The 17370-nt window shown below is 36.7% G+C and overlaps 1 protein-coding gene across 3 annotated transcripts; it reads right to left on the reverse strand.

Annotated features, from left to right (window-relative positions):
- Positions 1–1252: 1252 nt before the first annotated feature.
- LOC132171271 (auxin response factor 2) lies at positions 1253–13647 on the reverse strand. 3 transcript variants are annotated; one of them, XM_059582551.2, is made up of 15 exons: positions 13078–13647; positions 8901–9013; positions 6347–6442; positions 6170–6226; positions 5586–5741; positions 4824–4908; positions 4283–4373; positions 3852–4016; positions 3638–3748; positions 3236–3311; positions 2983–3130; positions 2388–2830; positions 2190–2276; positions 1568–1758; positions 1253–1449 (listed from the first exon to the last, which is right to left on the reverse strand). In XM_059582551.2, exons 1-15 carry the CDS (start codon positions 13178–13180, stop codon positions 1368–1370), a joined length of 2004 nt encoding a protein of 667 aa, XP_059438534.2. In that variant the 5' UTR covers positions 13181–13647; the 3' UTR covers positions 1253–1367. The 3 variants fall into 3 exon arrangements, with proteins under 3 accessions (XP_059438534.2, XP_059438533.2, XP_059438535.2); XM_059582550.2 differs by having other exon boundaries at positions 2190–2830; positions 13078–13645; XM_059582552.2 differs by lacking the exon at positions 5586–5741 and having other exon boundaries at positions 2190–2830; positions 13078–13644.
- Between the last annotated feature and the right edge of the window lie 3723 nt (positions 13648–17370).

Below are 17370 nucleotides of genomic sequence, written 5' to 3' on the forward strand. Positions count from 1 at the left end.
GCAGCAAACATTGGAGCAAAGAGCGGAGGAAGCTGCCGACGGCGCAAAAAAAAGGGTGATGGAGAGATGCGGTAAAGATCGGCAACACAGTGGACATGGCAAGGCGGAGTCACGACGGCTACCATGCTATGAGGCACCAAGAGAAAAAAGCTCTAAGCAAAAATGGAACAAACGAGAAAACCGCACAGGCAGAGAGGGGGGGAACAGGGAGCAAGGCTTCCTCCCTCCTCCAAACAGGACCTGTAATTAAAACTTAAAAGCTTTTTTCTATGAGGATCACTTCATTTCTAAGAGAAAGCATATTTTTTGCTAGCTTATGAGCTGAACCATTCACTTCTCTTTTAACGTAAACACCCCTCAAACTGTTGTAAAGAATTTAGCACTATCCTAACATCAACGTCGTCAATTAATTAGCCATAGTTGTTGTAAAGAATTCAGCACTATCCCAACATCAACGTCGTCAATTAATTAGCCATAATTACAGCAATTTTTTTCTGCACTACTTGTAATGTATCTCCTTCGAATTCCACTTGAGGTGATATGTCTTTACTATGAAAGATTATTATGGGATTCTTAGCAAATCACTTCTAATATATAACGAAGTCATTTGAATATGATTTTAAAATTGTGTTCCCCGTGATTTGACAAGCTAAACGATCACTTTTAAACAAAATTACAAAAAATGTCTTGTTTGAGAGTGCGTTTAAAAAACATAGTACATTTTTCACGTTTTCAAATTGCAAATAAAGGGTTACATTTTTTAAAACAAACAATTTTAAAAATCAAAATGCGATTTTAAATTCAAAACCACAACCGTATCAAACACTTAACTGCGTTTTGAAATCGTTATTTTCTCAAATGACACGTATTGAAATCGCTAAACCAAACAAGCACTCGGACCGTAAACTATAGTCAACATTATTTGTTCCATTGTCAGCATAAGATGACAACAAAATCAATATTGATGGGCAAATTCTGTCTGCCCCACACATACATGCAGATCAGGATCAACAGCAGTATAAGCTTTTAACACCATCCACAAATGAACCCAGATTAGCAAGAACATAACTATTCCTTTGCACATACTAATGCATTTGGCAAATAGCACTTGCTCATAACTAGAAAGATCAAGAAAGTAAGTCAGCATTACTATGTAGTACTCCCCTTGACTAAAGAAATTGCTAATTTGTGTCTGTTAAAGCTTGTTTCGACCTGAATTCAATCTTTAATCAATCCTTATTTTCATCATACATATACTCATGAACTTGAAAATATATATGATATTATAAAATTCATCTCAAAAAAGACTGCAAAGTTCTGGTTTTTTCAAGTTATGGCAACTCATGAAATCCACAATTGAATCCCTATTAGATTCCAATTTCTTGTATTGGCTTGTCAATTTCTTCCTTTGGACAGATGAAGATCCTCCGCACCATGAGGCAAAATTCCCTGCATAAATAAAACAAATAACAACAAATTAGGCCAGTCGTACCAATATCAGATCAAACTCAAAATACCACCACCTAAGACATATTATCTGAGACTGATATAGGTTTTGGTTCTTAACTGCCATGGTTTATCTCCAATCAGCATCATGAATCCTTCTTCATCTGTAAAGGTTACGTGCCATCCACTGGTTCCATGAATCAAGCTTCCTTGGAAATCAAACATCTGGTCAAGCTCAGAAATGAGTTCATCATACCCATCGAAACGCATGAGGTCAACTGATCTTCCAAGTGCAGATCCATACTTGAGCACCTGGAACAGTACATTTCACAGATCCTCAAGATTAGTTTTCTCACAGTAACTGGGCCATAACAAGGATTTGTAAAGAAGCAACTTTGGATTCCGTGCCTGCACTGATATTCTTCTAAGGCAACTTCAAAGAAGAATGGACTTAAAAGCCTAATTCTTTGTCAATAAAAGAATCAAGTCTAAATGATATGTATATGTAGCTTCAATTAAGCACTATCATTCTAAAACTTCCACACAAGTCCCCATTTAACAATTCTAGAAATGAAGTGATTACTTGCTTATACTAAATGCAGGCACTTTAATTTGTTTGATGTTGCTTAACCTCAATCTGATAACTTACCATGAAAGTTCAATACATGTAATTCAATCAGTATTACTTGCCCTCGAAGTTGTTCCTAACATTATATAAAAGCAATTAAAATAATAAAAAGTACCTTTGTGCAACTCCTGCTAGTGACAGAGCAATTCTCACATTGTTTCTCCAGAAGGACGCCAGAGATATCCTTGGAGGGCTCTGAAACCTGGATAGTTTCAGAAACACTTGAGTGAGATGTTCGAGAGAAAGAACAAGGACTACAAAGTTCACAATAATTGGCAACTTGTACTGAAGGGAGCTCCGGGTGACTATTAACTAAATTGACTCCAAAGAGCATGTATCTCGTACGGCCAGTTGGTTGGGAAAGAGGAGCTTCATTCTCATCCCTTGATTCAGAAGCCCTGCATTCCTGGGATCCAGTATTGCTAGTGGTGACATTTGAAACTGAATTGTTTCTGCTAGCTGCATCATTGTCACATACTTCAGAAGTAGTAATTATTTGGGGGCACCGGTAAGTGGTGCAAGGAGCAGCCATATTTCCAGCAGGAGATGGTACTGTGTTGCTACTAAGTCGATAAAGATGGTCATGCATTGGATGACATAGCTGATTCTCCAATCCCAAATGCCTGTAGATCAAATGTGGAAATATGGCTGAGGTTTGTGCACCCAGTTCTTGGGCACCTGTTTTCCTGTCTTCTTGACCTTGCAAGACCTTTGGGTGTCTCGGAGGTGTAAACTCAACCGGACTCTGAAATAAGCCTAAAAGACAAAGAAATATGATTAACAAGAAAACAGACTCCAGTTGAGGATATAGACATAGACTAGTAAAACATATCTTCCAGCTTTTCCGAAATCTAGAGAAACCATCCAAGTTTGAAACTCAAAACAGAAGATAAATGAGGGCCACAGACCATCTCTGGTCCTGCTAGAAAACCCAGGCAATGCTGGATCAAGTGGCCGCGTCCTCTTCTTCTTGTTGGTTGATTCTATCAGCTCAATGTTCCAAGGCGAAACCCTTTCAGGATGCAAAAATGTGTCCGATGTGGAATCCCACTGCACCTGACTTGATGTAAAATCTAATTCAGCAGAAGAATTACTAAAACTACAAAATATCAGTTTAAAGGGCCAAGAAGCATATTGAAAGTCATGAAAAGGGCTTGTTACCTGAAGGCATCTCCATTCTGAACCAGGCCACCTAATACAATCAATATCTCCAATACCAACTACAGTACCTGTAGGTCTGGTTGACACAGCAACAACATTCAGTCAAAGGAATATAGATGGCAAATATATGCTTCAATGTGGGAAGATTATCTGTGATAACTATTTTAATCTAACCATTCTTGCTATTATAAGTCATAGCATGTCACACCCTGCAATTAAAGCATCTTCACTCATTCTTCTAAAATGCATGGACTTAAGCACACGTAATGCTGTATGTCTATTTTCGGGGGTGGTAGGTTTGGAGTGATATGCTTTCATTAGAATTTGAAATAAGTAAGAATCCCAAAAGGACTAATTGTGAAAGATAGAGCCAAGTGTTTCAGAAAGGCTAGGCTTAATTACCTCTTTTCTGAACATTCTTCACCATCAGGCTGCATTCTAAACCTTGTTCCAACTGAATAGACACTTCTATTCAACTTTGTGTAAGGTATGATAAATTCAGAAGGACTTGTCCTGCACAAGATAAATTAAATGGTTCCTTAAATACTACCAAAAAGAATCTTTGTGCCCAATAATACTTTCAAAGATACAGAGTAAACCCCTATCATCAGCTTACCAAGGGTGGTAGTACACAGTAAACATGGTTCCAGAAGTAACAGCATGGAAAGCGCTGGCGAGAATGCCATGTTGCATGCTGTGGCGAGATATGACAGACGTTGCTACATTATTTAGTTGTTTCATTGCACGGCGGACCCCAACACGAAGTTGTCCATTTTCTCCTCTGTTAAGCAAGAATAATAATAAATAAAAATAATAACAAAACATTAATAATGGAGAAAATAATAATAGTTATTCATGTAACAGACTGAGAGATAATTGAACAACTGAAGACAGCAAAGTACTAGAAACTCCCTCCACAAATTAAATATTTTGAATGTTCCATGATATAATGCCTACCTAGATTCAAGAAATGCTAGAAAATACACCACCAAAAAAAATCCTAGAACATTTGCATGAGAGAGAGAAAGAGAGAGAGAGAGAGAGAACCTAAGGAAGATACATGTATCCCCAGCAACAAGCTTCTTTGCAGTCACAAAGCTACTCCAACCACTAGTGAGCAAGTGCCGCCTTGGCTGACCTACATTTAGTGCAGTGGAGAAATGCAGCTAAAACTAGAGGCGTTATAAGTATGAGAAATATTCTCCAAACCCTAGACAACTTGTCAGATATATCAATTGTAAATGTAAAATCAACCACATGGTGGTTCTTAAGACACTGGTCCATTGTGTATCATATAGGACTCAAACTTAGCCCATGACAATTTTTCACCATATAAATGAGTCCGGTTTTTATGTTCGAGTCGGTTGCTTAAAATAAGAGTACTTCAATTCAAGAAACAACCCTTTTTATCATGGCAATGCCTCCAATTTATCTGTTTAATGACATGTAAATCACAGTGAACTGATACAATTTCCATGGAACACCCAAACATCCATGTTTTGTTTGTGATTCATCAAAGCACTGAAATTAATGCAAAGATTATTACAGGCACAGATGCTTCCAGATGAAATGAGCTTAGTAGGCATACCGCGATAAATATGGCGGAAGTGCCATTTAAACCCTTGCAAGTCTTTGACGACCAGTCCCTGTACAGGTGGTTCTTGAGACATGTTCTACAACAACACCAATAACAAATGAATGAGCCAGATTCTTATCCAATACTTGAAACAAGCTTGTCAAGTACAATTGATTCCATAAGGAAGAGAATGTGATGAAAGATTCTGTAATTCCAAATACCGGCAAAATGGAAAGGACCAACATATATAACATACTTATTTTTTATTTCTCGCAAATAATTGGAATAGGAAGAAGAGAAAATGGGTGGACACATTCTAGTATTTCATATTGTTACAAGCTAATTATGCCAGAGAAGCCAAAAATCAACTATTCTAAGGTGTCTTTCAGAAAATACCTCATGAAAGCCTAATTAAACTCTAATCCAAACAACTTAATGTCAGTCATTTTTTTTTTCCACACATGCTATCTGTCATAAGAGCTATGTTTGGCAACAGCCGGGGTCGGCACTGTAGCTGGAACGGCACTGTTCCAGCTACAGTGCCAACTGACAAGTGGCAGCAAAAATTGACTTTTTTATATTAATTTTTTTTTTTTTTTTTTAAAAGCAAAATATTAAAAAAAAAAAATTTAATATGAAAAAGTCAATTTTTGCTGCCACCTGTCAGTTGGCACTGTAGCTGGAACAGTGCCGTTCTAGCTACAGTGCCAGCCCCGGCTGTTGCCAAACATAGCTAAGATTTTTAAAGATAAAAGTCCTGAAAGGGATACTAACAAGAGGTGGGAAGCACTCAACAGCCTGTTGCTTGGGAACAGAGAATCCACCATGTGTGCTTGTATCAGAAGGAGTGAGCCTTTTGACAAAGGAGCACACACTAGCTCTCTGAGGTGAAGACACAGCATTCTCATCCTCTGAACTTATCTCATCTTGCTGCAAGAAGTCAAAGCAATACAATATTTGTAACCGACAGAAATAGCGGAAGAAGATGGAAATTACTTGAAGATGAAACAATTCAAGATCTAACTCATGAATCGCCATCAACACCAGAAGTTTCAAATGCTATAAAATAACTAGAATTGAGGTTATGTAGAGAGCAGGAAATTGGTTTGTTCCAGTTTCCGAACACCAGATGAAAGACAAAGTATCTTCTTGCATGCACAGGCGCACATTGGAATTACTACAAATCCTGTAAAGAGGACAGAACTCTCAAGCTCACAGTTTGAATGGCTTCAAAAATCTATTAATCTCATGTTCCTGTGACTTCACAATGCGCCTCGAGTAAAATAGGATAAGAGACCATTCAGCTATGCACAAATATATGCCGGACCCCTTGAACATCTCAGCACTCATTAGCTTACCTCTGCCACTGGAAGCAAAGTAACTTGAGCAAACACCTCATCTGTTTGAGAGTCAGCCTGCAAAACCAAATGGATCATAAAGAGGTCCACTTAAAGTATCCTCAAATCCCAAGTCAGAGACACGGTTCAAAGCAAATACTAGAATAGATTATCAAGAAAAAGATGGCGATGATGTACCTTTAGCTGAACATAAACAACCTTGCAAAGGATCTTAGAAGATAAATTGTAAATTGGCATTTCCATCATACCGTCTTGGTCGGTATAAGCCTCAACCTACACCAGATATCATATAACCAAGTATGAACCCAGACAAGCAAGCAGAACAATAATGTTGCTACAAGATATAATATGTCAAGCAAACATGTCACTTGTTTAAAACATACAGGGTTGGCTGCTAATGGAATATAAATGTGTATCCGTGGGCATTTACATGGGATTTAAAGGTGTAAACATATCATTTTGATCAGAACCAATGCGTAAATCCGAGCTACCCCAGCATTAATAACATTGGACAGTTTTAAAGATTTCGTTTATTGCCACCTGTTCAAGTTTCTACTAGTTTCTACTGCCTGGTGCCAGTGGCTACCATTTGAAAGACAGCCCATAAAAGATGATAGTTGATATTTGATAGAGTAGTAATAAACCCACTCGAACATAATCGAAAAAACCCGAGACCCAATCGAGTACAAGACCTGTGACGTCCCATATCGCCTGGGTATGGAGATAGAGATGTGCTTATATGTATACTTACACCCTTCATGATAAACGCGTTTTAAAGCCGTGATGGTCATGATCCCATTAAACTTCGTAGTTAAGCGAGCTTATGCGAAAATAGTACCAAGATGGGTGACTACTTAGAAAGTCTGATTCAAGAGAGTCAAAAGCGGACAATATTGTGTGTCAATGGAGTGGAGTGTTACAAATGGTATCAGATTCATAGCCCAACCTAAGAAGGGGGGAGCGTGCACAAGTCCATGAGGGTCGCTACTGGGCACTCGTTGGGACGCCAAAAATAGGCTAATCCCATGAGGGTCGCCAACGGGAACCCTGGGTTCTAAGAGGGGGTATTGTGATGTCTCATATCACCTGGATATGACGATGGAGATGTCCTTATTTATATACTTTCACCATTTCTGACAAGAATACGTTTTAAAGTTGTGATAGTTATGATCTTATCAGAACTTCACAATTAAGAGAGCTTATGCAAGAGTAGTATCAAGATGGACCTCTTAGGAAGTCTGATTCTGAAGAGCCAAAAACGGACAATCTTGTGTATCAATGAAATGGGGTGTTACAATACCTACTTCTGCAAAGGCCCAAGAGAGGCCCAATAGCCTAATTAAAGCCCTGCTATTATTAAAACCCAAGGAAGAGCCTGCCACAAGGCCACTACCACTATGGCCCAAGAGAGCCCAAGATAACCAAATGGAAAGCATGCTGCTACAAAGGCCTAAGAAGGGGCCCAAGAGGACCTTCTCACTCAGGTAGGACATTAATTCATTCTCTACACTCAAGAGGGCTCTTCTCCGATCCTTACTCTCTCCATTTACCCCACCCTTCTTCCTCTTTTGTAGGTTTTGAAGAAGGCTCAGTCTGGACGTGCGAATGTTGGATCTTTCCTTACTCTCTCCATTTACCCCCACCCTTCTTCCTCTTTTGTAGGTTTTGAAGAAGGCTCAGTCTGGACGTGCGAATGTTGGATCTTTCCGGGTCCAACATTAATAGTTTCACACATAAAATCCCAAAAGCATTGGTGAAGAATGGTGAGCCACCCCCATAAAAAGAAACTTGAAAAAAAAAAAAAAAAAACCCCTTTTTGGCCTTCAAAAAAGTCTATATAAAAAAAAATAATAATAATAAAAAATATCACCTCTAGAATTCTAAATGGACCCCTCTAATCTTTCCAGAAATCTTAAAAAGACGCTTGACCCTCCCAAAACCTGAGAAAAAAAAATATTCATATATTTTTAAAATCAATCAATTTCTTTGTCAAGACCTAGAAAAAAGAGCATTCTAATTTTTATTTTTATTTTTTGAAACCCAAAAGTTTGACCTCTAAAAAGTTTCTATATGCAAAAGATTTCATTGTGTTAAAACATGCTGAATCAAATACCTTTTCGAAAAACTTAAACCGATAAAAAAATTATGAATTTAATATTTTAACACTCCTCATATATGGACTCATACAGTCATACTTCCTTTCAATAAATAAGACTCAACACGTGAAAAAATTTAATTATAATAAGAGAAAACTTATGATGTTAAGAATTAATATTGAGGATCACTGTTTTGATATCATGCGACTTTGTTCCATCCTCCTCTCAACTTCTCTCTCTTTCTCCTCCACTTTTTCTCCTTTTTCCACAACCTCCTAGCACCCCCTAAATCTCCTACTCCTCTGCCTCTCAAAGTTATCTGCCCTAGCCCAAGTAAACATCCCTGCCTACTGCCGATAATGAAGAAAATAGGGCAAAGCAACTATCATAAAAAGAACACAAATGCACCCAAAATGTTCGTGTCTTAAGTTCATAGCATCTATATAATCAAATCACACATTCATAAATGTGTCACCATCTTTTTTTATAACATCTATATATATATATGTGTGTGTGTGAGATTTGGTGTTCCATCAAATCATGTGTGCCCAAGTCTTTTTCTAAGTTGCTTTGAGGAAAAAAAAAAAAAAAAAAAGACTATTGAAAGGAAAAAAGGGTGCAGGAGATAATGGAACCTGTTCAATGTGACCTTGAGGGAAGTAGAAAACCTTCTCCCCAACGCGCGGAACGTAAACATGAGACCCAGCACATTCCAGCCACAGTTCAGTATACAAATCATCTTTCTCTCCTAAGATCATAACAGAATAAAATTAACATGAGACCCAGAAATAGTAACAGAAAACCAATAGTAGCCATAGAAAGAAGAGACAAGGAGAGGCAAATCCGAGAAACCATTGACTAGATAATTAAGTATAAACAAATAGGATGACAATTTACGGATGATTTAAGCAAAATGACTAACATAATGGAAACCCATTTCAGTGATGACTGAGCTGAAGAGATTTGAGACAAAATTAAGTGATTTAATTGCTGGTTCAATGGGAGATAAATCTCACAGTCATTTGCATGAGTCTGAAATACAGAACTGAAAACCAAAGACGTCAAGAGTTTTATGAAAAAAAAAAAAATGAAAAAAAAAAAATCTCTAAAGTGAAATAAAGACTGGACAAATAAATTAAAGTGAAAAATTCAATCAAATTCGTCAAAATGATCTTTCCGTTTTTTTACGACATATACAAAAAACCAGGTATGACCTCCTCTAAAGCATTGCTACTTGTACATTCTTGCCATTTTAGCATATAATTTAAAACAACAAATCACAAAGAAAAAGCAAAAGCAAAAGAAAAAGAGTAAAATAAAGGGATGGAAACGGTGATGATGGAGCAAAATCCCTGCCGTTGGTAGTGGTGGGATGATGGAGACCAACTTTCGGGCAAATCCGTCATAAGAAAATAGGTTATACCTTAAGATTCCAATATTAGATGAAGATAATCTTAATGGCATTGAAAAGTTTATTTAAAGTGCTACGCAATCATATTTTATGAAGATTTATCAATTTCAAGGTTTATTAGATCAAAACGGGTTGTTAAGAGAAATGCAAAAACATTTCCCAAGACGCTCAATCAATGCACATTCGATTGAGTGTTGCATCTTATAACAATTAGAGACATTCGGCCACAAGACTTTGTCGCAAAGTTCCATTCGAACGAGACTTTATCCATTCAAACATCATGACTTGACATTTTCCTTTTGTTTAACTTTCCTAGTAGGGTTTGGTCCATTTGGACTTGTTTTTCTATATAAACCCACTTAGGACAGCTTAATTAGGCCGCCGCTTATGTTGTATTTTCTTTGATTTCCAAAAAGAAACATTCAAAGGTTGAGTTTTTATTTATTTTATTTTATTTTTGATTTTGCCTCAAATCCTTGATCTCTTGGTTTTGAAATAAGTTATGAGTTTTGTGTATGTTAAATTTGTGACCCATTGCACTACGCTACATCAGTTGATATCATGGCCCAAATTTATTATTTTTTTTCCTATCATCGCACCAAGAGGAGCACATGGAGGAGGAAACAGACATGCAACTATTGGTGATGTGTATCAGTGTATGAATACGAAGAGGCAACACAATTAATGATCAATTGACAGCATGTTTGTAATGATTGGAGGAACGAGATGACATGCATGGAGGAGGAAACAGACATGCAACTATTGGTGATGTGTATTAGTGAGAAGAGGCAACATAATTAATGATCAATTGACAACATGTTTGTAACGATTGGAGGAAAGAGATGATTGGTTTGGTGATCAAATATTTGAAAAAATTGGAGCACTAACCAAGCAATTTGCTGCCATTGGTGGTGCTAATGGTCACTGCCGTCAACCAAATCCCTTTTTTGTGGAGGAGGATCACGAATGTATCGTTAAAGAGGCTTGATTTCAACAAAATGAGGTAAGGTTTGATGCATTAGGTCAATTACGTGCCGCCACGATTGTTGTTAGTAAGCCTCAAATCCATCTAATGTGGATGAAGAATATGAAATTGTTGAGGTAGACTTTTTGGTAAATTGGACCTCTACATCGATCTACGACATCTATCCTAAAAAAGATGATCTATTGGAGAAGGTAAGTCTTTCAGTTGATATAGTAAAATTTGTTGAAGAGAATGATGTTTATCATGTGATTGACGAAAGCTCAAAGAGTGAAGTATTTGAGTTGGGTTTTGAGGAAATTAGCTTTGTTGATTTCCTTGGGATTGAAGAGTTTCTATCAAGTTCTCCTAATAATGATTTTGATATTGGTTTTTCTGTGATGGAGGAAAATTTTTATTTTAGAGAGAGGGAAAAAAAAAAAAAAAAAAAAAGTGAGGAGATTTTTATAGAGATTGAGTTTGAGAAGATACATGAAGGATTTGTGAAACTTGAACTATCTCAAGTTGGCATAAAGGATTTCAGAATTACTATTCACAACTATACTATGAATGGTTTCATTTTGTTTTTGTTTCAGTTTGTTTTGGTATTGAGAAATATGAGACATCCAAAAAGTTGAGGATGATACAAGCAAGCTGTCTTTAGGCAATGCGGGGCAAAGACAACGGAAATTTGAAGACGAACTCTCTCTAATCAAGGGAGGATGATACAAGCAAGTCTTTAGGCAAATCCATCATAATAGAAATTAAAGTCATATCTTGAGATTTCAATATCGAATGAAGACAATTTTAGTGGAATTGGAAAGCTTATTCAAAGGGCTACGAAATTCATATTTCATGAAGATTTTGACCAAGACATCCAATCGAAGCTTGTTCGACCGCGGGACGTTATCACAAGGTTTTGTTTGAACGAGACTTTTATTAGTTCAAACGCAACTCAACAATTTCATTTTGTTTTACCTTCCTAGTAAAGTTTGGACTTGTTTTTCTACATAAACACTTAGGTCGCACTTTATGTTGTATTTTCTTCAATTTTCTATAAGAAATAGTCAAATGTTTTTTTTTTTTTTTTAATCTTATTTTGCTTGAAATCCTTGACTATGCTCTTAGCTTTGGAAAGATTTGTAAGTTTTGTATCCGTCAATTCTAGGACCCATTACACCACGTTGCATCATGAGGTTCCTCAAAAACCCACCCCACCCTGGTCATGATGGTTCACGAGGGAACCCCACCCTACGGAGGTGGTCTCGAGGGTGGAGGGTCCCCTTGTGATCCACTCACAATGAGGGGATTCCTTCATGAGCACCTTTGCAAGGTGGAAGCGGAGGTAGTCGTAAGGGATGGGGTTCCCTGTAAACCACCTCCGTGAGAGTGGGGATGGGTCATCAAGGAACCCGGCCACCACGAAAAGTAGGGATTTTCCTTCATCTCCAACTCTCTCTCTCTCTTTCTCTCTCTCTTTTTTGGCAAGAATGTATGCATGACAATGTTTTATACGTCTTATATGGATTTTTTTTTTTTCTTTTTTTACATGTGGCACAAAATTTGTTAATTTTTTAGACATTAATATATATATATATATTTTGATTTGGCATCAGGTATCTGGAGCTTTGCTCCGACTAATCTTGGAGGTACATAGGCTCTCGGCAATGAGTTTTTCACAAGTGCACATTGATTAATTCAAGGTGCGAATCCTTAGTTCGATGGCCTCAATTAAGAAGCAGTTTGCATTTAATGAGTTTCGAACCTAAAACCTTAAGGAGCATCCTCAAAGTCCTAAGATGTCCAACCACTGAGCCAATCCCTTACAGTTTTTAGACAGAAAATTAACGAAACAACCATTTTAATTTAATGAAGGTGAAAAGCACATGGATCAAATTTGGTACTTTTAAAAATTCAACGATTTTTTTTTTAATAGTGTGTTAAGATAAGGGAACGAAATTTATATTTAACCCTAAATTAAAATGCCCATCATTGATTGAGCTTTTGATCACGTAGAAGAAGAGAGCTACGGCCGGCCCTCTACTCTTTGTGAGTAACAAGCTGTGTTTGCTTGATTACTCCATTATGAGAACAGTATCACAAACAAACTAAGGTGATATATAGAACTCAAAAAATATAACAAATATATTTAAATAACACAGAAAAATATGAAATACATGAAAGATGCAAAAAAACAATATAAAAATCACATTATTCATCAGAAATTACTCTAAAACGAAGAACTAGGAATCATTAACATGCATCACATATTCACTGAGAAAAAAAAAAAAGGCAAAAAATGAAAACCCATCTAAGTATATAACAATATAAGCCCCTTGTAAACAGAAATTAAGCAAAACAAGTAAAAGAATAGAAAACCCAAATAGGAAAAATTTCAAAAAGGAGCCAACTTTCCCAAGTTCCGAGAGGTCATTTTTACCTTGCTTATTGTGAGAAGGGAAGTCACCATCCATCCGTCTTCTGCTCTCACTTGCTGCTAGGGTTGCTCTCAACTCCTCCCCTTGTAGACCAACACTACTCATCTCTCTTTCCCTCTCAGAGCAGCAGATGAGAAGGCAGAAGAGAAGAGGAAAATGAAGAAGACCCACAAAATAAAAAGCTAAAAGAATAAGAGAGAAAGAGAGAGCGAGAGAGAGAGAGAGAGAAAGGACAAGCTATTTAAGAATCAGGGTGTGGCGTGTCCTCTGCAGAGCGTTCAATGTGTTGAGATTGTTACACTTACACACACCCATCTCTCTCTCTCTCTCTCTCTCTCTTCAGGTACGTACCTTCACTACCAGTCTACCACGCCACTCTCTCTCTCCCTACTGTGTGGCGTGATGTTTATTGCTGTCCTTGTAACGTTTATTGATGCATGTGTGTCGCGGAGAGAGAGAGAGGGGGGGATGTGGCGATGAGGGGTATATGATGGGGGTGGGGGTGGTGTGGCGTGGTTGTACATTTTCAGCGTTCTTTCCGCTTCAATTCCCTGCTCGATTCCTCGCCTCCAGCCACGCGTACGACACCGGCCCCTTTCTCTCTCTTTCTCTCTGGCGATATTAGCTACTTTGGGCCCGATATCATCTATGTGCTTTATTGTCTCCCCTGCCTGCATGCACATGCATGCGATCGCCCTTTCTTTCTGTTTTTTTTTTTTTTTTTTTTTGTCTTTGGATCTTCTGGCTTTCTCCGTCACTATTTTTTTTTTTCTTTTTCCTTTTCGTCCGTTTATCATTCTGGATTTAGGCCCGGGGCACAACTTACATGCCCCCTTGAGGGGTTTCAAGGGGCAAACGTATCCTCTCCATTTTAAAAGAAATGGAAAGGAGCTGTTCCTTGATTCATAAGATAAAACTGTCCAAAAATAAAGTAAAATTACAATTTTACCCTTATGATTGAGGGACCGGGGATCCTATTCCTCTCAAGGGACCATATTTTTCCCAAAATTTTTAAATTTTTTTAAAAATTAGAATTTAACATCCAAATTTTTTAATTTTGTCTTTCCGAACTTCAAATGCTAGTTCCGCCCCTGATTTAGGCTATGTTTGGTATGCTGAATACTGATTTCTTAGCTCCACTATTAGGATGGATTAACTATTTTTTTAGTACATGTAGTAAGGTTTCTTTTTTATTTTTATTATTATCATCACATGGGTAGCCACCGTCCAACCATCCGATCCGTGATAACTGATAAGGATTTCTCTCTTTTTTTTTTTTTTTTTGGATGATGATTATACTCAGTTTTCTTGGGGAATTGCTGCCGGCCAGCTATTCCCAGTAATATGTACAACCAAAACAATGTTAAGTGGCTGCATTTTTGTGAACCAAGAGCTAGCGTGACCTTATAATTAAATTCAAATTTAAGCTTATGAAGGTATTTTAATGTTTTGGTAATAAAGAGGAGTTAGGATTTGCATAGTGGGCAAAACTTAAGTTATTGCATGCGGTGGAATAGCTTTAATCTACGACAACACATAAGAGAAAAAGAATAAAAGGGATAGCTTGCGTCGCATGCAAGCTACAAGACTAGGGCAGTCGGGCCACGCTTATGGTCATTGGAGCGGTTCGATCACCTTCAAAGACTAATTTGGAGGTTGCCGAACTAGCTTTATAGCAAAAGGAAGGTAATGACCTACAACAAATGAGAGGGTAGTAAATTTGGATTGTCTTGAATGGGAAATAAGAATTTGTCGATGAATTGACAAAATAGCGAAAACTCTATTTTTTTTTAGTACTTCAACGCTAATGTGTCATTCTATTGGAATGTGCAAAAAATAAAAAATTCTTAAACTATTTTTTGTTATATATTAGTTAAAAATGTCTAAACCAGAATGATGTAGACTAAATTTTTGTCTGGTCATTTGGTTTTTTGGGCACACCTTTTGTCATTTAGTAAGTCAAAGGAAGATCGATCTTTGCAACTCAAACTCATTATTATTAGCTTGATTACCTTTTGCACAAAGTGCATCCATATATATATATATATATATATATGATATGGCATTTGCAATGGGATTACCTATCTATATTAAGCTAATTTACTTGCTAATTAATTAGCCCCACCTCAATTTAATTAAGTATTCCCCTTGTAAGCTAATAAGCTCGACATAGTTTTCAACCAACCATTGTGTCATCATACGAGGTGACATGTTGCCCACGATTGACACTCTCTTTTGTCCCACATTTTTTTTTTTTTTTTTGCCCTGTCCCACTAATAAATGATTGCCAGGTACTATGGTCCCTATGGTATAATTATTGATAGATTGGGCAGGGGAAATCAAATTGTTTAACCTCTTTACCAATTATTATTATTATTATTATTATTTCACCCAATAATTTTTTTTTTTAATTTCTCCAAAAAAAAAAATCATTTTAACGAAACTCTATTTGGCTCTCTTTTAACGAATGCGATTAATGCTGGACCGATATGCGTGACCGGTTAGATTGAGTTTAAAAACGCACTTTTGTAATGAAATATATGGACCAACAAGTACAAAATAAAATAAAATTAAAAAAAATAGAAAAAAAAGTAAATGCATGGAGCACCAATTACAACGGTGAAAGAGACACATCTACGGACATATTGATGTTGCTGTTTTTGGTTATCATCATTCAAGGCTCCATCTTTGCTTTCTCTACGAAGGTTCCTCATCATGTGGAAGTGTCGGTGGAGGAGGAGATCCTGTAATTCTGTAATTCTGGAACGAGATTTTTTTTTTTTTTAATAACATAATGAAAATTTTCTTCCATCTTGTTCGATATTCACAAAAAAAATAAAATAAATAATAAATAATAAATAAAATATCAAGAAGAATTCAAGAAGCAACATGTCTGATGGGGTGCACTCCGGACAAAGGCGGCTCTGGTACTGGGCGGTGCCAATAATGACGCCATTAAAGGTCCAAATTCCGTATAATGGTAGGGGCCGTTACTTTGGTTAATTTGACGCCCGACCAAGGCTGTAGCTGTACAGGCTTACCGGGTCCGACAAACAGGGGAGTTCAGAGAAATACACGTGGTCTGACCCACTACATTTGTAAGAAGAAATATCAAATATCATTAAAATGTAATTAACAATAATTAATTGTTAATGATTCCTTGTGGATGATAAGTAAGGGTGTACAAACGGGACGGTTATAACCGCCTCACAACTGTTAATTGCTAATTGTTTTTGTAGATAATTTAGCGGTTTTAGGGGTAAGAAAAAGCGTTAATCGCCTATCCTTTTATATATATATAACATTAAAAAAAAGGTTGTTTAATTAAATACAAGTTAGAGATATGTTTCACCATATTCATTCTTTTTTTGAAACCCAACCCAAAAAATAGGCAAAAAAAAGTGCAAAAGCTCATATATATATATATATAAAGTGGTTATAAAACCGCCGTTTATTGGTTTGAATAACCACTAGCCGCTAATTATAAAATAACTACTAACAGCTTAAACGAAGCGGTTGCGGTTGACGGTTATTAAAATAAATAATTGCCTTAGGCGGTTATGGTTAGCAGTTTTAGCCAATAACCACTAACCGTAACCGCTTGTACTCCCTTACACGTAAGATTTGGTATGTATAATAAATATATTTAGGACTTAATAGATATCAATATAATTAGAAATTATTGAATGATATAACATGGCAAAGAATTACATTTACATAAGTAATTGTAAATACTCAGATTTTATCCCACTTCTATGTACAATTAGGTTAGTGTGGCACTGCTCATAGTTTTTAAGATTTTTTTTCATTTTAAAAAATTATTGATCTAATGATTCATAGATACTGTGATATCAACCCAATTATATAAAAGTGTGATACAATTTGAGTATATGCATATTAGTTATTTGTGTTGTGTGTTACAATATTACTCAATTAACTTTGTATTTGGCAAAAAACTTTCTAATCCAATGTTGTAGCTAATAAGCGTGGAGACTTTGTTGCACGTAAATGTGATACATATTTTTGACATGTCCGGAGAAGGAGAATTCAAATCAGCAACGTCCGCTTATGAGACGTGATTTCCAACCTATTGAATTATTCTCTGAGAACTTGTTATGAATATGATTTGCGGCTGTACATAGGTTTGTTCAAAATTTGATATCCTCAACATGCCTTTTTTGGTCATGTTGGATACTCCAATGCATTGAGTTCATTGGAACACTCAAGTACTCAACTTAGCCCATCCCATTTAAAGTGGGCTTTGATTTTAAAGTTCCAGGCCCACTTCTGCTGTA

The sequence above is a fragment of the Corylus avellana genome, chromosome 1 (genome assembly GCF_965113065.1).
Source record: "Corylus avellana chromosome 1, dhCorAvel1.hap1.2, whole genome shotgun sequence".
Lineage (NCBI taxonomy): Eukaryota > Viridiplantae > Streptophyta > Magnoliopsida > Fagales > Betulaceae > Corylus > Corylus avellana.

Excerpts from the sequence above, each read along its gene's own strand:
- LOC132171271 (XM_059582550.2), bottom strand. The coding sequence starts at position 13,180 with ATGAGTAGTGTTGGTCTACAAGGGGAGGAGTTGAGAGCAACCCTAGCA. Across the intron at positions 6,443-8,900 it reads CTCAAGGTCACATTGAACAG|GTTGAGGCTTATACCGACCA; the intron begins GTTCCATTATCT and ends TATCTGGTGTAG. Across the intron at positions 5,742-6,169 it reads CTTTGCTTCCAGTGGCAGAG|CAAGATGAGATAAGTTCAGA; the intron begins GTAAGCTAATGA and ends GACTTCTTGCAG.